Here is a 26,516-nt window from a genome sequence, read left to right on the forward strand (position 1 = left end):
CAGGCTTAGCTTAACTAAGGCAGAAGGGGAGGGGGGTCTTTGGGTGCCACAGAGAGGGCAGCTTGACCCCACGTCCTTCCTGATAAGAATTGTGTTGAAGTGGCTGATACATGCATTTTAGAAGAGCAGTATGTGCCCCAGGAATGTCTGTTGTGGGCCTCAAGGCTGCAAACTCTGGAAAAACCTACACCTGGTTAATCAATAATCAGAAGGAACCTTTTGCTGGACCACTGAAACTGCTTGTAACAAGTTTTCTTTAAGGGACATGTCTAATGTATAAATAAGGGGGGAAAGTTTGAGGTAGTTTGACTCTTTTTGGACTCTCCTTCTGGATACATCTTGCAGTCCCCACAGGCAGATGGAAGATTTGGCCACCGGAAGCCTGCCGCTGTGCCACTCGAGAGCCACACTCAGCTTTGGTAATTATCAAGGGTTGGGGGTGTTTTACTAACGTTTTGCGGACGTGTGTAAGTGCTTGAGACTAAGTAAAGTTTAGCTTTAAGTGAAAGCACCTTTGCGTTGTCCTGTTTGTACCAGCCATCTACTGGTCGGATGGCCGTGTCTCCCTTGATTTATGTCCTGACACCACCTCGCACAGAGTAAAAGTTACCAAGAGCTTTGGGTTGAAAGAACCCCGGGTAACAGTCCCAGGGGTTCGGAAAGCTGACATATTCAGTGGTGATTGTCTCCTCAGTATTGTGTGGGTGTTTTGGAGCTTTCTCCTTCTTTCCCATCAGCTGGCCATGGGGATTTGCGTTGATGTTTTGGCACCATCACTACTTCTCTCTGGGGGGTGGTTTCCAGTCTTTTTCTGTGGCAATGATCTGTCACACCAGCTTAGATTTACAGCTCTGAGCATACCACAGCCTTTGTGTTGCATATTCTGGCTTCCATATTTTATTTTGGTAGAGTTGGAAAATGGCAAGTAGGAAAGTGGGTTTGAAAGTTCTGGCTGATACTTTGAGAGACTTTTTCAGTGAAAAATTGAAGTTGTAATTAGCCATTTGGAGGGCAAACTGCAGTACATTAACTCCTGTGGTGGCAGGCTGACAGCACCCTGAGTGGGTGAAAAATACTAGACAGAGCGGACAATAGTGCTGCCCAGCTTCCTTTCAAATACATTTTCAAAGGAAAAGAAAACTAAAATAATGATTGCTGAGGAAAAACATCAGTGAAAAGAACATACAGTCAGCATTCTACAGAATGGAAAGTGACCTTTTAGGTTCTATATTCCCTTTAAATTGCAGGGTTTGTTAAATCCCAATGACATGTCACTGCTGCCATCTATTAGCAAGCACTAGAACTGCCATATCCAATAGTAATATTACTAACAGCAAAGGCAGGGGAGGACTTGAAACCCTTTCAGGCTTTCAGAGCAGCAGCAGCTCTGATAGAAGGTTGAAAGGACAGGAATTCATCAGCTCATAGACTGATCCGACAAAGTGGGTATTCACCCACGAAAGCTTATGCTCCAATACGTCTGTTAGTCTATAAGGTGCCACAGGACTCTTTGCCACTTTTACAGATCCAGACTAACACGGCTACCCTTCTGATACTAAATACAAAACAGACATTTTAAAAAGTAAAGAAAAAGCAAAAAGATTTTTTTCCATCCTTCTTTCTCAAGATCAAACTGGCAACTGATCTCCAGACAAATCACATGGGCAAACTAATAGATATTATGCCTTACATATATTTCATTGATGTCTTAAACGTGTTATGATCAGAGATGGTGTATTCTGTGAGTTGTATGTCACATACATATCATCTTAATAGAAGGATAATGAAACAAACAATTGACTGCATTTTGAATTCTCCCAGACAAAGCACTACGAGAGCTGCAAACCCAGGAAAGAAAGCCACTGCCAATGAGTAGACGCAGACTGCCGGGTGATAAACCCTACTGGGGGCATCGTCTTGCACCCACCCTGTGGCATACATCCCAGGAGCATCAGCTCCTCGAGATGTTGCAGCCAAAAATTACATCACAAGTTTAGTCAGTTAGTGCTTCTCCAGCTCTCTAATATTATTCCTGAAAGAATAGCTCAGCTGGTACTAATTTTGGAAATAATGCAATTAAATAATGGGGTACCATTTCCAAAAGGTAAATACTGGTTTAGGTAGAAATGTACCAGTGCTGTGATTCCGGGTCTGCTGAACAGCACAAGCCTCAGTTTGGGAAAAGGTAACACATATCTAGTCCTTCGGGATATTGATTTTCCTCCCTAAGAATCCCCGTTAGGTATATTGATCAATGGCCATTAGGCCTGGTGATTATTTATTATTGTAATTTAAATTTATCACCTCTTTAAGATATTATCATTTCTTGTACAAAGCCATAAATGTACCCAGCATTTTACATAAGTAATGTCCCAAAGAACTTACATTCTAAGGCCCAGGTCATTTCCTGTACCTTCCTATATGGAGCCTCAAATAAATACACCTGGCACAGAGGTATTCCACAGGGTGGAGACAGCACCTTTTCCCCTGGGCACTCTGTGGATGTCACTGCAGTTGCCTTTGAAGTCACTGTACCAACCGTCACGCATTCATGCAGCTTGTCTCCCCACCTCCTTCTCCGGCCCACCCCTACTGCTACGGATGGAGCACCTGCCTGGGGAATGCAGGAGGCTCTTATCCACTCCTGTGTTCTCCATGACCTCCCCCTGTCACAGTGTAACCCCGCTGGTACCAATGCAGTCTGGTTCATATGTACCCACAGAGGGCTGGCATTGTGTGGCCCTAAAAAGGTGCAAACAGGTAGAATATAATGACCAATGATGTGTGGTTGTAGATCGAATGTTTTGCAGAATAGATAGGCTTCCTGAAATAGTATTTTATTAGAGGGGGAGAAGCCAGGATTCCTGTGCGTAGGTTGCCTAATATTTGTCAGTCTAATAGCTCTTCAGTCTGTTGTTTTGAAGAGCTCTAGGACCCTCCAAGGTCTGTGACATTTGGCAGGAGGGTAGTCCTAAGGTCAGGGAGGTGTCTTTTCTGGGCCCCATGCAAATCTGTTCAGATTTGGCCAAATTACACCCCTTCAGCATCTTGCCTCAGCATTCCACACAGAGCTGAACCTCCCAGGCCCCCTCATCCTCCTGCTGTTGCTGCCCTAGACTCAGTAAATGACCAACTTTTGTGTTGTGGGAAAAAAAACCTTTTGTCGTGTCCAGGTTAGCATTTAAAAAAGTTAATTGGCAATAATTTAACCTGAACTACAGTAAGGCCACACACGCTAGTGTAGACATATCCTATGTGGATATGTATGGACCAAAAGGCATTTCCCCATCAAAATACCCTTTGGCCAAAGGGAAGTACACAGGATTGGAAACTAATAGTTCTAGATTCACCACTTCATCTAACTGATGTCAATTCTGTGTCCTTTAAACCCAGCCCTAGTGTGAGGCTACACAAGATGGGAGACCCCAGCTTTCTAATGTGGTAGTCTCAAGTGCCATCCACTTAGCCACAGAGTTTCAGAAAGGGTCTTTCAAATCTATGCGTTTTAGTATGCTGGCAAGAAATCGGGTCCAAGCATGCATATGTAGCCCACTATTTAACTGTGTAGTGGCTAATCCACAGAAGATAACAGCTTTCTGCTGCTGCTAGCTAATGTGGTTAATCGTTTAGCTCAAATGGTAGAGATCTGTGCTGCAGTGAACTTTACTCAAACCCCGCTGATGATGCAAGCGGAGGAGGATTATTACAGTTGCACATGATAGAATGTGTCTTCTTTTTTTAAAAAAAATTAGGACATTATATACAACTCCCACATCTATGTTGTCTGAGTTGCAAAGTCAGTCAAATCAAGACATGCCAATATTATAGTTTTCCATGCAACTTTAAGTCTGTCCCTTTGTGCATATGCATTATGATACAGTTTGCAAGCCCTCCTTGAGCTTACTGAAAAAACTGACATTTCCAGCAACACTTTCTGAGGAATTTCTTACAACAGTTCAGCTCATTTGCTGGAAACACGGGAAAGGCTGACATCTTGTGGAATGAATCACTTCTTCACATGACAAGGTTGCTGCAGTGTGACAGAAATTCGAAATAAATGTTGGTGAATGGAACATTTAGTAAGCACTCAGGAAGCAGCTAGAGAACATCTGCTCGATGTGCAGCAGTGATCAGAAAAGCAGACAGAGATGTCAGGATATATGAAGAATGGGGTAGAATATAGTGAAAATATTATGATGCTGCCATGGAAGTCACCCGGAGTACTGTTTCAGTTCTAGTCCTCTAACCCCAAAAAAGGATTTACCAATCATAAAAAGGGTTACATAAGTGATTTAGACTTCACAGCCATTTGGAATTCAAATGAACGTTCACAAGAACAATCTCGCACAGCAAGGTATAACACGATCTAAAGGCTGGAAGTTGAAACTAGACAAATTCAGACTGGAAATAAGGCGTAGATTTTTAATGGTGAGAGTAATTAATCATTGGAACAATTTACCAAGGGTCGTGGTGGTTTGTCCATCACTGATGATTTTTAAATCAGTATTGAATATATTCTAAATGATCTGCTCCAGGAATGATTTTGAGGTGGTTTCTATGGTCTGTGCTATACATGAAGTCAGACAAGATGATCATGTCTCTTCTGGCCTTGGAATCTGTGAAGAACTTTTTACAGTCACTGACCAACTCTACTACCGCAAATGAGCAAGCAGAGGTCTCAGTCCCTCTCCTGGTGCATATAATGCCTCTTCCAGACCCCTATAAGCCTGTCCAGTAACACAGTGGGTTCTGCAGCTCCCCAGACAGTAGTACTGCTATTCAAAAATAAAGTCTTCTGAGGGAGGGGTCGAGCCTGATTCCAAAGCTGATGAATGCTCACTGACATATCCCAAAAGCCTGAAACACTAAAAGTCTTTGACTTCTGTCAGAACTGAAGAAAAGTGCTCTAAATAAAGAGTTCTTCTTGTGAGAAAAACCTAACCCTGGCTGTAAAAATTCTAACTGCAATGGCCAAAAACAAAGATCCCACTGATAGACCGGACTTCTTAAAGCACTGCCCTGCAGCATGCTCGGTGGAGGCACAGACTGTTCACTCAAGCTGCCATACTACTATATGAGAAAGCTCAAATGTTGGAAAACTAAACGTGATCACAAAACCTAACAGTCCCTGCCACTGTGCAGTCATTTAGTCAAAGGAATGTTGAAACTGATCCTATCCAGGACATGAATTTAAAGCTTCAGTGACTTCCTTGGAGAGTTGGAGGGAAAGTAAAAGCTATTTATACTAAATAGGCAAGTGAGTTGAAGTCTCTGAATGGAAATTACAACGTACTGTTAAAAGGTGGTAAAAATGCACTACAACAGGATGAATGAAAACCCATTCCAAATAAAAACACTTGCTTATAGCTATATACTACTATAAAAAACCCCTCAAATGTTGGAAAAACTAAATGTGACCACAAAACCTAACAGTCTCCTGTGGATAAAATCCCCAGATCTTTTTCTTTGTGGAAAAAATCCGGGCTAAGTTACTAAACTTAAACTTTGAAGATGTACTATACCTTAAAAAATGTTAATGACTCTGTTCAGAAATGAATTTCACAAGCAACTCTGGGGGAACCGCAATAGTAACAGTTTCCAACGTTACAGAGTGTGAGAGAGCCTTCTGGGAGACAAGAACTAATAAAAGAACATTTACACCAAGGAGGGAAAACAATTATCTTTTCTGGGTTAAGTGCACAGAGCAGGAGGATAGAATTTCTCATAGTGACAGGACAGGAGGAAGGATGATTTTGTCGTTACAGTGCTGGGGTTGCAACTGATTACTGCAATGTACCCAGAGCTCCCGGAGTTGATGAGGTAGAGATGGGGGGGGGGGTAAACGGGCTGTGTTCTGGGGTTCCTTGAAGATTTGGATCTGAGACGGGGGTGGGACATTTGAAGTGTTGTGCCTGACGTAAGAGTAAGATCCCAGGTGCTGGGTGAGCATTTAGGTGTTAACTCTGGGTAGAGCAAAAGGCTGGATGCAGAGCTGGAGAGTATTAGATAAACTATTGCAGAAGGGCCCAGGACAAGTTAACTAAATCTACTGATTTTCAAAGCTATCCCTAAAGTAAAGGCAGAGACCTTGGCTCATTTATGATGTCAGATGTCTATACTATTTGATTGAGTGGTATTTTACTCTTTTCCTGGAGATCAAATTATAAAGGTTAAAAGATTCTCTGACTTCGGTCTACAAGATTGTGTGTTGGTAGCATTTACAAATTGGCGGGTGGTTAAGAAGATCTTCAATTAAGGTATAAGAGATCTTCTTAGTTTTAGAGGACATAAAACTCCAACTTTTATGGGCTGTACTGTCTCCAAAGAAAGATTAAAATAGCTGCTTCCAGATGAGAAAGATCGAAGGATATAGGATTTAGACATTTGGGCTAGATATTTGAAAAATCATGAATGAGTCATTGTGGCTGTTAGTATGTGAGTGAGTGAAAAGACTATTACTTTAAAGGCTGCAATTACTCCAGCAAGATACAGTTGGTGCGGGCTGGGAAGAGGGCCAGTTACACCTACCTGTTTCACTGGCTATCCCAGCTCCAACTCTGGTATAAGTTAGAACTGCTTAGAGGCTATCCTAATTTACACCCGCTGGCTATGGTGGTCCTGCACGCATAGACAATCAGCAGAATGCCACCACAGACACATCTCCTTCAACACTGAGGTGGGGGAAGTCGGTGTAGGAACTGCCCACACTACTTTACACCAGTAGAGAGCTCTTCTCCACTGGGGGAATTCTGAGCTGGCCAGATTACCTCCCTTTCTGCCACCGATGTCACACAGAGTGGCTGGAGCGGAAATAGTGAACCTGGCCTCTGCTCACCTGCCTATGCAAATTTGCACAACTAGTTACTCTAGCAACTAGGCATTTGTTGTGCCCCCATTTGGCAGGGCAGCTTGAGTAACATGTCCTCTCAGGAATGAGCTGTGAACACGTCACAGACCAGTGTCTCAGTGCGCCTGAGCTGCACATGAGGAGAGGAGCATAGCTGGCTTTCTGCTACCTTTGTACACCCCCCTACACTAGTGCTGAGGGCAGCAGGGGCCAGTTCAGCTGCCAATCCAAGTTCGGGTAGCTTCAGGGCAGTGGCAGTAGTGGCTTCCAATTGATCACTCTAATATAGGTCTCATGTTGTTATAAGCTTGTTTTTCCCGGGAAACGTTCATTCACATGTTCCTCCGTCAAGAAGAAAATTCAGCAAACTCTTAGTTTAAAAAAAGAAACGAGAAAAGCCCTTAGACTCTCTCACTAATTAATTAAATAAAAAACCAAGTGAGTAAAAGCAAAGGACAATAAAATCCATGGCACCCCATTACGTATGAATTACAGAACAGTCACACCTCAGCCTCCCTCTTATTTGCCTCCTGTTTCCCTTGTATCCTTGCTTTTCCCACCCCCGACACCCTTACTTGTCCTTCACAGATGAACAGCAGCATACCTTTAAGGTACTGGGCACAGTTCTGGGCAGTCTCCGCTTCTCTCCTCCCTCTACCGCTTGGGGCCTGGGCTGCTGCTGCAGGGGAAGGGGTTCACCTCAGGCACAGCTCATAGGGCAGTATAAGAAGGTGGTTCCTCTCTCCTCAGATGCTTAGCAGGTGGCTTTAGTGGCAGCAGATTTCAGGCTGCTTTGGGCTAGGCTACACATGCAACAGCTTCTCCCTGTCTGTCAGATAAGCGTCACTATGCCCACCCTGGGAATGTGCCAGGCACACGCACAATGCTGCTTCCTCCTCCTCTTCCTCTGCCTTTATCACCTTTGAGTCTTCCCTGTCTGCAGCCACAGGTGTGGGTCAGCCACCTATGAAGGTGGAGACAGCACAGAAAGTCATCAGCTTGAATGTGTGCTGTACCGTGAAAGGCAGTTCTGTGAGAGGGCTGGCTCAGCTCATGTCAAACACAAAGCTAGTGTAGAGGGCCCAATTTGGCTGTCATTTACACCGGTATAAACCCAGAGCAATGCCAGGGGATTCAGTTGAGTTACTCTGCTTTTACTTCAGTGTAACTCAGAACAGATTTTGGCCATGAATTAAAACAGGGGGCAAAGCAAGTGCCATTCTTTATTATGTGATTGACCCAGCAAGATGCAGCGTGATCCTGTGAGATGCTGAGTGCTCTCAGCACACGCAGAGTTCAGCAGGCGTTGAGGGTGCTCAGTACCTTGCTGTACTGACCTGATAGCAAATTCATTGTCTACAGCTGTACTTCATTTTGTCTTACGATGGATTATTACTGTTATGTATATTACAGTAGCACCTATCAGCCCCAGCTGGTATCAAAGGCCCCCATTATGCTAGGTACTCTCCAAACTTATGCAGAGCATCTCTGCCCCAAGGAGAGTACAAACTAAATAGACAAGGCAAATAAAGGGCGGGAGAGGAATCACAAGCACAGAGCGGGGAAGCGAGTTGCAGAGGCTCTTCTAATGGCACCTGATTAACAGCTGGAGTTCTCCTCCTCACCCCCATCCACACTCCTGGCTTTAGGGACGAGGTGCAGTCGGAGGAAGTTCTCTTTTAAATAGTCGTGTTTATGTTGCATTTTAAGGTTAATCTTACACATACCAAAAGAGAGATCAATTGTTTGGTTACCAAGTGAACCACAGTAGAGAGGAAGAGGCTGGTGGGTGTTTCTGCAGGGCAAAGCCTGATCCTGAGCTAGCACTCTTTTTGAAGTGCTCTGCCACTTCCTTTGTAGGAATAGAACGGCGGTTCTCAAACTGTGGGTCAGGACACCGAAGTGCGTCATGACCCCATTTTAATGGGGTCATCAGAGCTGGCGTTAGACTTGCTGGGGCCCAGGGCCAAAGCCCAAGCCCGAGAGCTTCAGTCCTGGGCAGTGGGGCCCAGGGTTATAGGGAAGCCCTTAGGCTTCAGCTTTGGCCCCCCCCACACCCAGAGGAGTGGGGCTCAGGTGTTGGCTTTGGCCCCCCAACCTGGGCAGCTGGGCTTGGGCAGGCTCACACTTCGATCCCCGTCCTGGGGTCATGTAGTAATTGTTGTTGTCAGAAGCGGGTCATGAGGCAATGAAGTTAGAGAACCCCTGGAATAGAAGGATGATCTTCCCAGAGGACCGTGCGCTTGATGTGCTCTTGAATCTGCTTTGTTGTGTATAGATCTTTTAATATTACCACCAAGCATTAATAGGTCTAATATCTAGGTAGACTCTTGACATCTACTGTCCCTAGTTAGGAGGGACTATCCCTATATAGTATATGAGCAAAACCGTTCCTGATTTTTCCACTATAAAGGTTCACCTGGTGCTGCAGATCTCAGACTTTCAGACCCAGTGTATCACATCTAAAACTCAAAGTACTTGGTGCACTAAATTTGTGATTTTAATACTTAGCAGTTATAATAGATTTTTATCCTGACACTGTACTTTAAAAAAAACCAACACATCCCAACTGATTGCAGCCCGCATCCCACTAGCGGTATATGCTTGCTGATTGGAGAACAGCTGAGCTAATGCATTTTAATTGTGGGGAGAGTTAAAAGGGAATGCATCTATGTGTGCTCACAACAATAGTTAATCAAAGCTTTGGAATGTTATCCACTATATTTTATTACATAAAAAAGGTCTTCACTGTCGTCTCTATTGAGGCAACTGAAATAAATATCTGGGGGTTTTAACAGAGAAAAACAGGAGAGTGTAAGAACTGGTCTTTTGTTGATATTTCTGTTTGGAGTGAACATGTATTCTGAGCAGAGGTAGAACCAGTGTGTGACATTTTAACTATGAAGACCTTGGAAGGAAATAAATAAACAAAATGCCAATTGCTTGTTTCACATTTTCTTTATTGACTGCCACTGACTGAGTTCTCAGATTGTGTGTCAGATATCATTAGAACAGTTGGAGCTATATTAGAATTACAGCAAGATTAAGAAAGATGGTATGCTACATGCAGGCTGGGAAGAGCTCGGTAGGGATTTGAAGCCTCAGCACAATGATGGACCCCCCCAAAGGGTCTACAGAGACATTGGAAAGACATGCTTGTCCTTGCATCAGTTGGCACTAAAGGAAGATGACACTGCAGTGGTGTAAACAGATACACTTAAAGACTTTGCTGAAAAAAATGTTGCAATTCCGAAACATTACACACTGTTGTTCTCGCTTTTGTTCTAAGAAACTCATGGCACATTCATTGCAAGTGCACAGTCTCTCTGGGTTTTTTCCACAGTAATCAGCTTAGCTCTGATTTTAATTTCTTTAGGCTAGAGCAGGTCTGCCGGGCTTTTCACCGCACAAGCCTTGTGCTAATGAAGGGTGTGTTGGGAGCTAATGTTAGTTGTGCACTTATTCATATTTGGTAGATGTTACCAAATCCTGTACAGTTTAAAGACCTTTTCAGCAAATACATCAGTTTGGCAGCACACTTGTTTCATGTCACCTGACATCATAATGTTTAGGCTTAAGCTTCAAAGTCCACTAGCTGCTCACCCAGCCCCTCAGTCATCCAAGAAAAATTTAAAACAAAAAATAACCCCCTCTAGATATTCACTGATACCTATGTAATGACTCTGTGAATGAGGCCTGCGAACGGTGACAGATGCCTGGATGCTTCATCAGCAGGATCAGCCTAGGAAGAAGGAGCCGAGGCAGGCTTCTCCTCTCGGGATACAGGAATGGGTCTCTCGCTGTAGCTGGTGTCCATGTTGGACTGGACTTTGGGGCCAGAGAAAGTCAGCATGCCATCAGCAGACAGGGAGCAGGTGATGGCAGATTGGTCCACGTTGGAAGGCAGGCGGTATCTGCGGTGGAATTCACGGGAAATGTAGCCATAGTCGTCCTGACAACAGACAGAGGGAACAGATGGCGCGGTCAGAAACAGTGCCTGGTGTGACTTTAGGCACACCCCATAGCATGTTTTAATCTACATCACCGGAGTGTGACTCCATGTTTACACTGAATTCCAAACAGTTATTTCAAAGCCACATTTGGCTCAGAATGAGATCACGGTCTCAGGCACAGCTATGAATGTATATGCATTTTATTCTACACTACAATTTATTAGGGACAAATCCTGCCTTGGCTGATATCCTGTGCAATAACACTCAGGCCAACTGAGCTACCAAGTGTGTCAATCAGAGCAGAATTTGGCCCTTACCACGCGATGCTGGGCATGACTGTCAGCAGTGCTGAGCACCTGCAGCTCCCATTTTTTTCAGTTGAAGCTGTAGGTGCTCAGCGCTCTGAAAATGAATGCCTATATTTCAGAATGTTGGAAACATCATTGAATGGAACAAGAGGCTGTAATCCTGGCTCCTCTGATGCTGTTGGCTGAAAGAATGAGAAATTAAAAGAAAGACTGACATTAAAGTGTCTTTTTTCTCCCTTTATGGTAAAGTAGTCTGAAATATATATATATAAAACAAATACTGATTGGGCTCTGAAGTTTTGTTTTCCCAACAAGTGTCTTCATGGATAAGAAGAGTTTGTGCCCCCTCCTCTCTCCCGCCACTGGTGTTATTATTATTCACACTTCAATCCTTGCTTGAATTTCCATGTCATATTTGGTCAGTTTGCAAGCCTTAGGCCCTTTGTTCCTTTGGTTTTGTCTGTTTTGCTCTTCTCCTCCAACCAAGCATATGAAAACTCAGCTTTCCACAAGTAATCCTGGATTATGGAAACTCAGTCATTCTTTGACAGCTTCAAATAACATTCTTGTTCTAGTCAGACATTATTACTGAACAGTGCACATTGTCATCTGACTGTTATGGAGCTTGATGATTGAAAATAAACAACAGAGACATTTTCTCATTATTATAAGAAATCCGGTTTGATTTTTGCCAGAGCCGAGAACCTACATTTAGTGAATTTAGGTTTAACCTTTGAAAAATAATTCTGGAAAAAGTAGAGAACAGTATCCTTCCCAGTTGTACTTCCCCAACTTATACATAAGCAAATATTGGTAGGAAATTCACCCAGCTCTACAGTTAACTTATAAAACATATATATATATATATATATGGAACACCTTAAAGTCAGAAAGAGAAAAGAGCAGGATAATTCCCCTCCAAAGTTGCATGCTTTTTCTGCTTACCTGTCTCTCATTGTGCTTGCCGTGGATTTCCACAAAGTCATCCATAATCTTCACACTCAGATCTTCAGGAGAGAAGTGTTTTACATCCAGGAAGATTGTAAACTTTTCCCGGTCAGACCTCACCTGCAATTAATATAGTAATAAAATAAAACAATAATTTGTTGATTTAAAAACAAAGTAGTTCTCAGTCTCATCCTGAGCATGATTGTCTCAGAAGTGATTTAAGAAGGCTAGAGAATGGTTATGGGCCTGATCCAAAGCCCACTGAAGTCAATAGAGTTCTCCATTAATGTAAATGCGCTTTGGCTAAGGCCCTGAAATTGCAAGATTGGTAGAATTCTAAGACATCCTTATTGCTCCTTGAGTTTGCATCCCTTCACACTGCTCTCATTGTGTCACTCTTATCACTCGATTATTTTTCAGAATCTATCATTAGAGATTTATTGGACATTTGGGTTGTGCTCAGCAGCTAGCGGTGAAATTATAGCAGTTATGTAGCTTCACCTATTTTGTTAAGCTCGCACCTTTGCTTTTTACTCTCTCTTTTAAACCACACTTTCTCTGTTAAACTGCATGGATTCAGGAAGAAAGTGTGATCTGCAGTTTTGTGGCCTGGCTTGTAAGTCTAATAAAGTTCTTGCAGCTCTAGCTCTGCTGGGCTTCTGCTAGATTTTTGGAGGAAACCTCAGGGAGGTTAGTAGAATGCAGAAAGAACAAACATCTGCGCTCGCTTTGACATTTCAGATCCGACTGTTTTGAATACAGCCCAACATACAAAATGTTCATTTTGCATATAGTCTTTGGAGGACTCTTCTTGGGATTTCCACTGTGGGATTATAACACAGAAGTCATGAGATGGTGAAAAAAAGAAAAGAAAGGAGATTGTTCATGCTCAAGATTGAATTTATACCTGGAGTCCCATCCCCAACAAAAGTAAGCTGAATATGAATGTTCATGTAACAGAGGAAGCTTTGTTTTTTCCCCAGCACATGGCAAACTGCTGTCAGGGTCTTAAAGTAATCTTTTTATAGTATTGTAAAAATACTATAGGTCAAATCTTTTTCTTAAAGGGAAAAAATTATTTCCTTTGCTAAGATTTCCTGTGATAATTTTCTGTGATGGTCAGGTGGGCTTAGTATTTTGCAGGAAACCTGCTAGTTTTCCTGCACCTGTTCACATCAGAGCTAAATTACATAGTCTAATTGAATCAAGGAAAGTAGCAGGTGGTTGTTACTATTAATGAACTGGCAACAGAGGTAAATGGTATTCAGTAAAGGAGTCTTACCTCTGAAATGCCTGATTCCAGAATGGTGCGGAAGAGAGAGTGCCTGTAATAAGGGCTGATGGTGGAAGAGAACAAAGGCAGGAGATCATAATCGAAAAGACCCTCTCCAAAATACTGGTCAAACAAACGGCTTGGAAATAAGGGTCCAAGAGCTCGTTTGAACCAGGGGTGCTGGATGGTAATGTCCATGTTTTCTGCTGCTGCAAGTTCGACGGTAGAGAGAAGACAGTGCAGTCTCTGGGGACAGTGATGTCTTTGCTGGACTGCACAGTGGAGACTCAGAAAGCCTCCCTCTTTATATACTACTTTCACAGAATAAACGCATTAGTGGGATTTCTCTGGAAAGACATGATCTCATGATGAAGGCAAACTGGTCAGCAGAAATGCAGAGACTGACCTGAGAATGACAGTCTGGTTAGAATCAGTGCCAGATATCTGTGGACAGTAGCTACTCTCCAGTATGCTATGCTATCTGGGGCTACCTCTACCCAGAGAGAAAACAGGCTGTAACCCTGAACATAGACAAGCAATTCAATCAGGACTTTTAAATTGAATTTCTAGTGGAAATTTTCTAAAGGTGTCTATAGTTACTCTAAAAAGAAAAAAGAAAAGTAGGACTTGTGGCACCTTAGAGACTAACCAGTTTATTTGAGCATGAGCTTTCGTGAGCTACAGCTCACTTCATCGGATGCATCCGATGAAGTGAGCTGTAGCTCACGAAAGCTCATGCTCAAATAAACTGGTTAGTCTCTAAGGTGCCACAAGTCCTACTTTTCTTTTTTCTTTTTACGAATACAGACTAACACGGCTGTTACTCTGAAACCTATAGTTACTCTAGCTAGCTTTGATCTAGCTAGATCAGAGCCAGCTCAGGTATGCCTACACATGCTGCAATCATACTTCCCAACTCCCAGAGTAGACATCCCTTATGTGTATTCAGCAGGACTTGTTTCTTGCCATTAGCTTTATGGGTATTGGTGTGTGTATTCAATATGAGAACTGGTTGGATAATGGTGAACATTTTTCTTTCGTTTTGTTTCTTTATTTAGGGTGCACACATTTCTAAGGAGCCTTGTGGTATTAAATTAGACTATTTGCAGGACAGAACATTTTAATCTTTGAGGGCATTTGTGCACCTCAGTCCCTCCTGATCTGTGCCTTTGGCACACAGTAGTGCAGTCTCCTGAGGGTTGTAAACTTTAGACTAATTCAGGTTACATACTTCACCAGTGGCAGAGTGAAGCAGCACCTTCACGCAGTGTATCACCTACTAAGCCCTGGTCTACACTAGGACTTTAGGTCGAAATTAGCAGCGTTAAATCGATGTAAACCTGCACCCGTCCACACGATGAAGCCCTTTATTTCGACTTAAAGGGCTCTTAAAATCGATTTCCGTACTCCACCCCTGACAAGTGGATTAGCGCTTAAATCAGCCTTGCTGGGTCAAATTTGGGGTACTGTGGCACAATTCGATGGTATTGGCCTCCGGGAGCTGTCCCAGAGTGCTCCATTGTGACCGCTCTGGACAGCACTCTCAACTCAGATGCACTGGCCAGGTAGACAGGAAAAGAACTGCGAACTTTTGAATCTCATTTCCTGTTTGGCAGCGTGGCAAGCTGCAGGTGACCATGCAGAGCTCATCAGCAGAGGTGACCATGATGGAGTCCCAGAATTGCAAAAGAGCTCCAGCATGGACTGAACGGGAGGTATGGGATCTGATCGCTGTATGGGGAGAGGAATCCGTGCTATCAGAACTCCGTTCCAGTTTTCGAAATGCCAAAACCTTTGTCAAAATCTCCCAGGGCATGAAGGACAGAGGCCATAACAGGGATCCGAAGCAGTGCCGCGTGAAACTTAAGGAGCTGAGGCAAGCCTACCAGAAAACCAGAGGGGCGAACGGCCGCTCCGGGTCAGAGCCCCAAACATGCCGCTTCTATGATGAGCTGCATGCCATTTTAGGGGGTTCAGCCACCACTACCCCAGCCGTGTTGTTTGACTCCTTCAATGGAGATGGAGGCAACACGGAAGCAGGTTTTGGGGACGAAGAAGATGATGATGATGATGATGAGGTTGTAGATAGCTCACAGCAAGCAAGCGGAGAAACCAGTTTTCCCGACAGCCAGGAACTGTTTCTCACCCTGGACCTGAAGCCAGTACCCCCCGAACCCACCCAAGGCTGCCTCCTGGACCCGGCAGGCGGAGAAGGGACCTCCGGTGAGTGTACCTTTTAAAATATTATACATGGTTTAAAAGCAAGCACGTGAAAGGATTACTTTGCCCTGGCATTCGCGGCTCTCCTGGATGTACTCCCAAAGCCTTTGCAAAAGGTTTCTGGGGAGGGCAGCCTTATTGCGTTCTTCATGGTAGGACACTTTACCACTCCAGGCAAGTAACACGTACTCGGGAATCATTGTACAACAAAGCATTGCAGTGTATGTTTGGCGTTCAAACAACATCCGTTCTTTATCTCTCTGTGTTATCCTCAGGAGAGTGAGATATCATTCATGGTCACCTGGTTGAAATAGGGTGCTTTTCTTCAGGGGACACTCAGAGGAGCCCGTTCCTGCTGAGCTGTTTGCCTGCGGCTGAACAGAAATGTTCCCCGCTGTTAGCCACGGGGAGGGGAGAGGGTTGAGGGGGTAGCCACGCGGTGGGGGGAGGCAAAATGCGACCTTGTAACGAAAGCACATGTGCTATGTATGTAATGTTAACAGCAAGGTTTACCCTGAAAGAGTGTAGCCACTGTTTTATAAAATGTGTCTTTTTGAATACTGCTGTCCCTTTTTTTTCCTCCACCAGCTGCATGTGTTTCAAGGATCACAGGATCTTCTCCTTCCCAGAGGCTAGTGAAGATTAGAAAGAAAAAAAAATGCACTCGTGATGAAATGTTCTCTGAGCTCATGCAGTCCTCCCACACTGACAGAGCACAGACAAATGCGTGGAGGCAAATAATGTCAGAGTGCAGGAAAGCACAAAATGACCGGGAGGAGAGGTGGCGGGCTGAAGAGAGTAAGTGGTGGGCTGAAGACAGGGCTGAAGCTCAAATGTGGCGGCAGCGTGATGAGAGGAGGCAGGATTCAATGCTGAGGCTGCTGGAGGACCAAACCAGTATGCTCCAGCGTATGGTTGAGCTGCAGCAAAGGCAGCTGGAGCACAGACTGCCACTACAGCCCCTGTGTAACCAACCGCCCTCCTCCCCAAGTTCTATAGCCTCCACACCCAGACGCCCAAGAACGCGGTGGGGGGGCCACCGGCCAACCAGCCACTCCACCACAGAGGATTGCCCCAAAAAAAGAAGGCTGGCATTCAATAAATTTTAAAGTTGTAAACTTTTAAAGTGCTGTGTGGCATTTTCCTTCCCTCCTCCATCACCCCTCCTGGGCTACCTTGGTAGTCGTCCCCCTATTTGTGTGATGAATGAATAAAGAATGCATGAATGTGAAGCAATAATGACTTTATTGCCTCTGCAAGCAATGATTAAAGGGAGGAGGGGAGGGTGGTTAGCTTGCAGGGAAGTAGAGTGAACCAAGGGGCGGGGGGTCTCATCAAGGAGAAACAAACAGAACTTTCACACCGTAGCCTGGCCAGTCATGAAACTGGTTTTCAAAGCTTCTCTGATGCGTACCGCGCCCTCCTGTGCTCTTCTAACCGCCCTGGTGTCTGGCTGCGCGTAACCAGGAGCCAGGCGATTTGCCTCAACCTCCCACCCCGCCATAAACGTCTCCCCCTTACTCTCACAGATATTGTGGAGCACACAGCAAGCAGTAATAACAGTGGGAATATTGGTTTCGCTGAGGTTTAAGCGAGTCAGTAAACTGCGCCAGCGCGCCTTTAAACGTCCAAATGCACATTCTACCACCATTCTGCACTTGCTCAGCCTGTAGTTGAACAGCTCCTGACTACTGTCCAGGCTGCCTGTGTACGGCTTCATGAGCCATGGCATTAAGGGGTAGGCTGGGTCCCCAAGGATACATATAGGCATTTCAAGGTCCCCAACAGTTATTTTCTGGTCTGGGAATAAAGTCCCTTCCTGCAGCTTTTGAAACAGACCAGAGTTCCTGAAGATGCAAGCATCATGTACCTTTCCCGGCCATCCCACGTTGATGTTGGTGAAACGTCCCTTGTGATCCACCAGAGCTTGCAGCACTATTGAAAAGTACCCCTTGTGGTTTATGTACTCGCCGGCTTGGTGCTCCGGTGCCAAGATAGGGATATGGGTTCCGTCTATGGCCCCACTACAGTTAGGGAATCCCATTGCAGCAAAGCCATCCACTATGACCTGCACATTTCCCAGGGTCACTACCCTTGATATCAGCAGATCTTTGATTGCGTGGGCTACTTGCATCACAGCAGCCCCCACAGTAGATTTGCCCACTCCAAATTGATTCCCAACTGACCGGTAGCTGTCTGGCGTTGCAAGCTTCCACAGGGCTATCGCCACTCGCTTCTCAACTGTGAGGGCTGCTCTCATCTTGGTATTCATGCGCTTCAGGGCAGGGGAAAGCAAGTCACAAAGTTCCATGAAAGTGCCCTTACACATGCGAAAGTTTCGCAGCCACTGGGAATCGTCCCAGACCTGCAACACTATGCGGTCCCACCTGACTGTGCTTGTTTCCTGAGCCCAGAATCGGCGTTCCACAGCATGAACCTGCCCCATTAGCACCATGATGCATGCATTGGCAGGGCCCATGCTTTCAGAGAAATCTGTGTCCATGTCCTGATCACTCACGTGACCGCGCTGACGTCGCCTCCTCGCCCGGTATCGCTCTGCCAGGTTCTGGTGCTGCATATACTGCTGGATAATGCGTGTGGTGTTTAATGTGCTCCTAATTGCCAAAGTGAGCTGAGCGGCCTCCATGCTTGCCTTGGTATGGCGTCCGCACAGAAAAAAGGCGCGGAACGATTGTCTGCCGTTGCTCTGACGGAGGGAGGGGCGACTGATGACACGGCTTACAGGGTTGGCTTCAGGGAGCTAAAATCAACAAAGGGGGTGGCTTTACATCAAGGAGTATTTCAGGCAGGACTTCACGGAGGGTTCCAATAAGAAATGGTGCACCTAAGTTATTGTTCTTATTGGAACAAGGAGGTTAATCTGGCCTCTGATTGATACATGGGTAGATTTACCTCGCTGCACCTTCTCTGTGAGTGACTGCAGTGTGACCTAGAGGAATGAGTCCCCTAGACTGGGGAGGGGGGGAAGCAAATGAGTACAAAACAAATCTGGTCTATTTCTTGTTTTGATCCACTCCATCTATCTTTTACATCTTTGGCTGGCAGCAGACGGTGCAGAAGGACTGCATGCCATCCATATCTCATGGCTGCCCGGCAGAAGATGATGCAATAGGACTGCTAGCAGTCCGTATCGCCTGCCTGCTCACCATTAGACGGTTCAATAGGACTGACTGCAGGACTAAAGAGAATGACCTGGTCAAGTCACTCCAAATTTAGTCCCTGCGCCCATGTCTGCCCAGGCGCTCCTGGCCGACGTGGCCAGGAGCACCTCGGACATGACGATGATGGCTACCAGTCGTATTGCACCATCTGCTGCCACAAGGCAATGGGTTGCTGCTGCTGTGTAGCAATGCAGTACCGTGTCTGCCAGCACCCAGGAGACATACGGTGACGGTTACCTGAGCGGGCTCCATGCTTGCCGTGGTATGGCGTCTGCACAGGTAACTCAGGAAAAAAGGCGCAAAATGATTGTCTGCCCTTGCTTTCACGGAGGGAGGGAGGGAGGGAGGGAATGGGGGCCTGACGATATGTACCCAGAACCACCCGCGACAGTTTTAGCCTCATCAGAGTGCTCCATTGTGACTGCTCTGGACAGCACTCTCAACTCAGATGCACGATTGTTTGCCGTTGCTCTGACGCAGGGAGGGGCGACTGAGGACACGGCTTACAGGGTTGGCTTCAGGGAGCTAAAATCAACAAAGGGGGTGGCTTTACATCAAGGAGTATTTCAGGCAGGACTTCACGGAGGGTTCCAATAAGAAATGGTGCACCTAAGTTATTATTCTTATTGGAACAAACAGGTTAGTCTGGCCTCCGATTGATACATGGCTAGATTTACCTCGCTGCACCTTCTCTGTGAGTGACTGCAGTGTGACCTAGAGGAATGAGTCCCCTAGACGGGTGGGGGGGGGGAAGCAAATGAGTACAAAACAAATCTGGTCTATTTCTTGTTTTGATCCACTCCATCTATCTTTTACAACTTTGGCTGGCAGCAGACGGTGCAGAAGGACTGCATACCATCCACATCTCATGGCTGTTCCGCAGAAGATGATACAATACGACTGCTAGCCATCCTCATCTCTTGCCTGCCCGGCAGAAGATGGTACAATACGACTGCTAGCCATCCTCATCTGTTGCCTGCCCAGCAGAAGATGGTACAATACGACTGCTAGCAATCCGTATCACCTGCCTGCTCACCATAAGACGGTTCAATAGGACTGACTGCAGGACTAAAGAGAATGACCTGGTCAAGTCACTCCAAATTTAGTCCCTGCGCCCATGTCTGCCCAGGCGCTCCTGGCCGACGAGGCCAGGAGCACCTCGGACATGACGATGATGGCTACCAGTCGTATTGCACCATCTGCTGCCACAAGGCAATGGGTTGCTGCTGCTGTGTAGCAATGCAGTACCGTGTCTGCCAGCACCCAGGAGACATACGGTGACGGTTACCTGAGCGGGCTCCATGCTTGCCGTGGTATGGCGTCTGCACAGGTAACTCAGGAAAAAAGGCGCAAAATGATTGTCTGCTGCTGCTTTCACAGAGGGAGGGAGGGAAGGGGGGACTGACGATATGTACCCAGAACCACCCGCAACAATGTTTGAGCCCCATCAGGCATTGGGATCTCAACCCAGAATTCCAATGGGCAGAGGAGACTGCGGGAACTGTGGGATAGCTACCCACAGTGCAACGCTCCGGAAGTCGACTCTAGCCTCGGTACTGTGGAAGCACTCCGCCGAGTTAATGCACTTAATGCACTTAGAGCATTTTCTGTGGGGACACACACACTCGAATATATAAAACCGATTTCTAAAAAACCGACTTCTATAAATTCGACCTAATTCCGTAGTGTAGACATACCCTAAGTGAAATCAATGAGATTTGTGGGTGCTCATATAAAGAGTTAAGCTTCATCTTCATTGCAGAAAGAAGTGTGGTTTCTTACACTGAGTTGCTGTAAATGTAGCTAGCCCAAGCCAACCCTCTAGCCCCACCTGCAGTTGACCTCCACTAGCTGCATCAGTGTTAAAACAACAGTGCCTTGTCTGTCCACTATGAGTTTACAGCAAGATAGCTATCTCATTGCAAAAATGCTCCCTTTATTTGCAGTGAAGACCTAGCCTGTTTTGTAAAATATTGGAACCAATCCAAAACATAGTCCTCAACCAGACCTTTTTTTTTTTTTTTTTTTTGGTTTTAGATCTTTTCTAACGTAAGCAGGGTCTGAATGAGCTCTCCCCTGACATCTAGTGATGAGCTGGGAGAAAAGTCTAGATGCACAACATGGTGGAGCTGCTTTTCTAAAATGATCACTTTTGGCTGGTGTTGGGTTACAAATCCCTTTAGTATTGAGTGCAGAGGTAATGAAATGTTGTTATATTTACTGTGTGAGTAAAGGGCAGCAGAACTGTACTTTGCTTGCTCTGATTGAGGGGGTCACTCTAAAATGAACCTCACTCGCTAAGCAGGGATAGGGATGCCATCTCCCAGTGGAAATGAGAGGGGTTGGGGATAGGTGTTTCTACTTGGTGGTGTGGACTCTGCTGAAAGAATCCTAGGCACCATTTTACTTTCCCCTCCCCAGTGTTTAAGGACAGAGCTGATTAGGCTCAACGGAGAGTCATTTTTCTATTCAGTGATGACCAGAGCTGGGCCACTGATAAGCAGATCTAGGGGCTATGCCTTAGACCTGGTGTAGGGACAGTGGTTAAATGAAAGACAATGCAGAGGTGGTACTGGCAGTGAGGTTTCCTGCTACCCAGTGAAATCAGGAAGAGCTGACATCGCTAAAGACCTGGATTAAGCAGTGAAACCTCAGAACATGGTATTGCAGAAGTGGCAGTGAGCGTCCAACTGCAGCAGCATGTGACCAGTGGCAGCAGAGGCCGTGGCAAACAGCCAGTTGTAGAGGTGCACAGCAACCACACAGACATTGCTCAACGTCCCCCCTCCTTTCTTGGGTGGGAGGTGAACCCCTGTGAATGCGCCTCTGAGTCTTCACTAATCAAGGACAGCCAGCTGTGAGTGGGGTGTAGTGGAGGGAGTGGAGAGTGATGTGATAAAGGGACATTCGTTCTTCAGACTTTCCCACTGCAAGGTGGGAAACAGGCAAAGGACACTGCCCAACGCACTGTGGGGTCGGGTTTGCCTATGGTTACATGCTTTTGAATGTGGTTGTTGTGTTTTCCCAAATGTACGTGTGGTTCCCTTTCCCTTTTAATAAAAGCTATCTTTTGTTATACACAGACTCAGTGCTTACAAGTGGGAAAGTATTGCCTCTTAGAGACACCTGGGGTAGTGTTATGTTTTCCCAGATTACTGGGTGGAGGCTTTAGCCAGTTCTGTGTCATATTGTTAAGAGGAACCCCTAGATAATGAACCCAACCCTTGTTGCTGCCAAGTTCCACTTGACTTGGCAGAAGGGTTACCCTAGTAAGAAGGTACCGTAAAGTGTGTGTCACTTCACACACTTGCCTTTACCATCCCAGAAGGCCAGACTTTTCTAAATGTTACAGCTGCATCCCCAATACTTCCTCCTCCTCCTCCTCTCCCAGAACCTAGCTGACTTTTCCTCCCTTTTCCTTTTCCTCCTCCAAATTTTTATGTATTTGTATAGACCTTGTTTAGTAGTTTTGGTGCAGGAGTATATGGAGAAGTGAACTGTTATACTTTTGAAATGAAAGAACAGTTGTGCAAATTACACAAAGCTTTCCTTTTTAAGAAATGGTTTCAGGCCATCTGTGATAGCAAAAAAACAAGTTAACATGCAGACAACAAAGGATAATAGACATATTATCCTAAAGGATAATCAAATGCATCTCAGTCTGATTCCTGTGTTCCTTCTGACAGTTTTGAGCTGGAGTGGAATGTCAGGCAATGGCTGTGAGGCAGCTGGTTATAGTTCTGGGTGTAAAAGCCTTCCCTCTACCTACAGCATAGAGTTCTATATAGCCTCAGGAAGGTGTCTGGGGCTGGTTGTAGAGATATTGTCAGATAGTCCATATTCTTTGAGGTAGGGAATGATATGATGGCTTTAAAAGCAGAAGGGGTCAATCAGACTCCCCTCAGTTAGCTCCCAGGCCTGCAATGGACTGCCTTAGCCAAAAAGCAAATGAAGTAGCAGACAGGGAGAAGGGAGGTCATGCCACCCCCGCCAATACCCAAAAGGAATCAAGTTACCATCCCACAGTATACAGACAAATACATGTGAGTGAGGAGGATGGCAGACAGGAAGGACACTCACCTTGACTCTGTGTGGGGAACAAAAGGCCACCCCAGTGAGGTGAGGGATCGATACTCCTCCCCTTCTCCCCCACCACCGAAAAGCTAAAGTTAGGCCACTGGAGTACCCAGACCCCAGCCTCCAAAGGGGTGGGGCACAGAAAGGAATTTGGCTGTGGGGGAGGTTTGAGGAATCTCCCTTGCCCACCTGCTGTCATCTGCTGTTAAAAGCAGTACATGGTTGTGAGCCACTGCACAGCGAGGCAGCCCTAACAGCTTTTTCTCTTGGCCCAAAGAACTGTTATGTGAAATATTTTTGGGGGGGGGGGAGGGCCTCCAGCCATTGCTGCGGCAGCCAACCCCTTCAGGGACAAAGGGACACTAGACACACTCCCTAGAAGCCATGTGGGAGTGGGAAGGCCAGGGTTCAAGTTTACACCCAAAGGTTTCGGGGTGGCAAGGGTAAGAAAGGGTAGGCAAGAGCCCCATAGGTTCTAAAGAGAGAAATTATATGGGCTAGTGGTGAAATGGCTCTGTACGGATTGTTGAAGGATGTCGGCTGGCTTGCTAGCAAGAATGTTTATCATGTGAATAGCTGAAATGTGAAATTATGAAAGGCCATCCGTGGAATAAACCTGTCCAGAAAATAAGTCAGTAGGTTTCCCTAGAAAGCCAGTCACGCCCCCTAGTTACCCCCACTTCTTTAGTGGGGAGATGTTTGCGGTGTAGTTGTAGCCGTGTCCGTTCCAGGATATTAGAGAGATGAGGTGGGTGAGGTAATATCTCTAATTGGACCAACTTCTTTTGGTGAGAGAGAGACAAGCTTGTCACCAACGGAAGTGGAGAGAGGAGACAGCTACGGCAATTTCCTGCAATATCCTTGAAAAACCTTATTGAGGTTAAGTATGCTTAGAGTCCAGTGTATTAAACACAAAGGTGATGTATTATTGTGGGCCTGGATGATCAAAGGTTTATACTGAACAATATGGCAGACAAGCCTGAACTTTTTGGACAATACATGTGAAGTGGATTTCCTGGGAAACTTCAAGGAGAAGCACAGGCAACACGAAGAGGGGGAATCAAGTGCCCCTCCCCACCCCCCAGATTGGCCTGTTGGAGGCGAAGAGAGAGAGTGGCTCTGTCCTTCTCTCCCTGCACCTCCTCCCCGCAACTCCCAGCACCTTTGGCTGCTCTCCCTGGCAGCTGGGCGGGGAGCAGGACAGAGCTGCTTTTTCCTGAGAGAGCCTGACTGGGAGGCAAGGCCCGCTCCCTGCCCAGCTCTGAAGGCAGTGCCCCCACCAGCAGCAGCACAGAAGTAAAGGTGACAATCCCACTACCCCCTTACAATAGCCTTGTAACCCCCAACCCATGATCTTTTGGGTTTGGACCCCCACGGTTACAACACCATGAAATTTCAGATGTAAACCTCTAAAACCATAAAACTGATGATTTTTAAAATCCTATGACTGTGAAATTGACCAAAATGGCCTGTGAATTTGGTAGGGCCCTATGTATAATGGAAGGAGTCACAGATTCATGGGGGTGCTTGTTCTGAGCTAACAGCTGCTAAGAACTTATAACCACAGAAAACCCCCTTGGTGGGGTTTGAAGGACTAAAACCTACCAAGCCCTTCTTGGATTAGTGTGTAGTTTCTTTTACTGTTTTTTATTGTGTTTTCTCTATAATGGTTTCACCTTAAAAATAAAGGGGCTTGCTTAGAAAGAGCTGTGTGGTAATTTTTAACTGTTGGCAATTACACTAGTTCAGGGGTTCCCAAACTTGGTTCACGGCTTGTTCAGGGTAAGCCCCTGGTGGGCTGCAAAACACTTTGTTTACCTGAGAATCTGCAGGTACGGTCGCTCGCAGCTCCCAGTGGCCACGGTTCGCCGTTCCCTTAAAATGCTGTCCTGAATCAAGGCCATAAACAGTGATATTATGCAGGGGGCAGACATAGCTGCAGGAGCCAGTTGCATAAACACTATTGTCATTCTTTTGGAGTCCTTAAGTGTTTGCTAAACATTTCCCTCTGGAAGTGTTTGTCCTCCATCATATTTCTCTCTCATTAGGGAAAGAGTTTGCTGCATTGTTTCCCTGTCCTCTTGCCCCAAGCTGTCCTGTCTCTGAAACATGAGCCTTGTTTTGTGCTCTTCAAACCTTGTCTGTGTAGTCAGAGTCCTTGTTCACATCCAGGAACAGTTCTTCTCATTCCTGGACTGAAAGTCTGTAAGCCTTTCCACCACTGTGGATCTAACAGGCCTGTTGCCATATCTGTTCTGGGACACTCATAGAGTTGAAGGGGCCACTGTAATGAGAGACGATGAAATAATAGCAACACTCATCTTCCTGCCACCTTTAAATACCAAGAAAGGCAATAACAGGTAACAATTTCCACTCAATGTTGAATTCCAGTGTCTCCCTACAAAGCACTTTTTCCATGGGCATATTATCAGAAGTCATGCTCCACAGTTACAAGAATAAAGGTGGGCAGGGAAGCATTAATGTGATCATAGGAGGAAGGGATTGCAGGCATGCGTTTTGATCACTTTCACAGGACCAACAAGTGTTACTCGTTGCAGGCAAATAGAAACCTCAGCCCATCCGAGGAAAGAAGTCAGCAGGAGCTGCTGGGTGCTCAGCACCTTTGAAAGTCAGGCCACTTACATAGCCCTGGTCTATGCTACGGGGTTAAGTCGAATTTAGCCGCGTTAGGTCGATTTTAAAATGAATGCGTCTACACAACCAACCCCATTCTGTCGACCTAAAGGGCTCTTTAAATCGACTTCTGTACTCCTCCCCAGCGAGGGGAGTAGCGCTAAAATCAACCTTTCTGGGTCGAATTTGGGGTAGTGCAGACGCAATTCGACGGTATTGGCCTCCGGGAGCTATCCCAAAGTGCTCCAATGTGACCGCTCTGGACAGCACTTTGAACTCCGATGCACTAGCCAGGTACACAGGAAAAGCCCCGGGAAATTTTGAATTTCATTTTCTGTTTGGTCAGCGTGGCGAGCTCAGCAGCACAGGTGACCATGAAGTCCCCCCAGAATCGCAAACGAGCTCCAGCATGGACCGAAAGGGAGACACTGGATCTGATTGCTGTATGGGGAGAAGAATCTGTGCAGGCCGAACTCCGATCAAAAAGAAGAAATGCTAATATATAGGCCAAATCACACAGGGCATGGTGGAGAGAGGCTACAACAGGGACACACAGCAGTGCCACATGAAAGTCAAGGAGCTCAGGCAAGCCTACCAAAAGACAAAGCAGGCAAACGGTCACTCCTGGTCAGAGCCCCACACATGCCGCTTCTATGATCAGCTGCATGCCATTCTAGGGGGGGAACCCTACCACTACCCCACCATTGTCCATGGACACCTGAAAGGGGGGAGTCTCACGTAACAGGGAGGACGATTTTGTGGAGGAGGAGGAGAACGCGCAGCAGGCAAGTGGTGAATCTCTTCTCCCCGGCAGCCAGGACCTTTTCATCACCCTGGAGCCAATACCCTCCCAAGGCGGGATCCCCGACCCTGAAGCCGGAGAAGGCAGCTCTGGTGAGTGCACATTTGTAACTACAGTACAGGGTTTAAAAGCAAAAGTGTTTCATGTTTGATTTGCCCTGAAGAATTGGAATGCATTCGCGGCCAGTACAGCTACTGGAAAAGTCTGTTAACGTGTCTGGGGATGGAGCGGGAATCCTCCAGGGACATCTCCATGAAGCTCTCCTGGAGGTA

The 26,516-nt window shown here is 45.9% G+C and overlaps 2 protein-coding genes across 2 annotated transcripts; one reads left to right on the forward strand and one right to left on the reverse strand.

Moving 5' to 3' along the window:
• Nucleotides 1–248: 248 nt before the first annotated feature.
• Nucleotides 249–16,658, forward strand: LOC141982509 (uncharacterized). Its single transcript, XM_074944719.1, has 3 exons — nt 249–419; nt 15,141–15,552; nt 16,138–16,658. The coding sequence occupies exons 2-3, from the start codon at nt 15,144–15,146 to the stop codon at nt 16,656–16,658; spliced, it is 930 nt and encodes a 309-aa protein (XP_074800820.1). The 5' UTR covers nt 249–419; nt 15,141–15,143.
• On the reverse strand, nt 10,493–13,604 carry CRYAA (crystallin alpha A). Its single transcript, XM_074946401.1, has 3 exons — nt 13,339–13,604; nt 12,054–12,176; nt 10,493–10,799 (listed from the first exon to the last, which is right to left on the reverse strand). The coding sequence occupies exons 1-3, from the start codon at nt 13,525–13,527 to the stop codon at nt 10,590–10,592; spliced, it is 522 nt and encodes a 173-aa protein (XP_074802502.1). The 5' UTR covers nt 13,528–13,604; the 3' UTR covers nt 10,493–10,589.
• Nucleotides 16,659–26,516: the final 9,858 nt, after the last annotated feature.

This window comes from Natator depressus, chromosome 1, assembly GCF_965152275.1.
Source record: "Natator depressus isolate rNatDep1 chromosome 1, rNatDep2.hap1, whole genome shotgun sequence".
Lineage (NCBI taxonomy): Eukaryota > Metazoa > Chordata > Testudines > Cheloniidae > Natator > Natator depressus.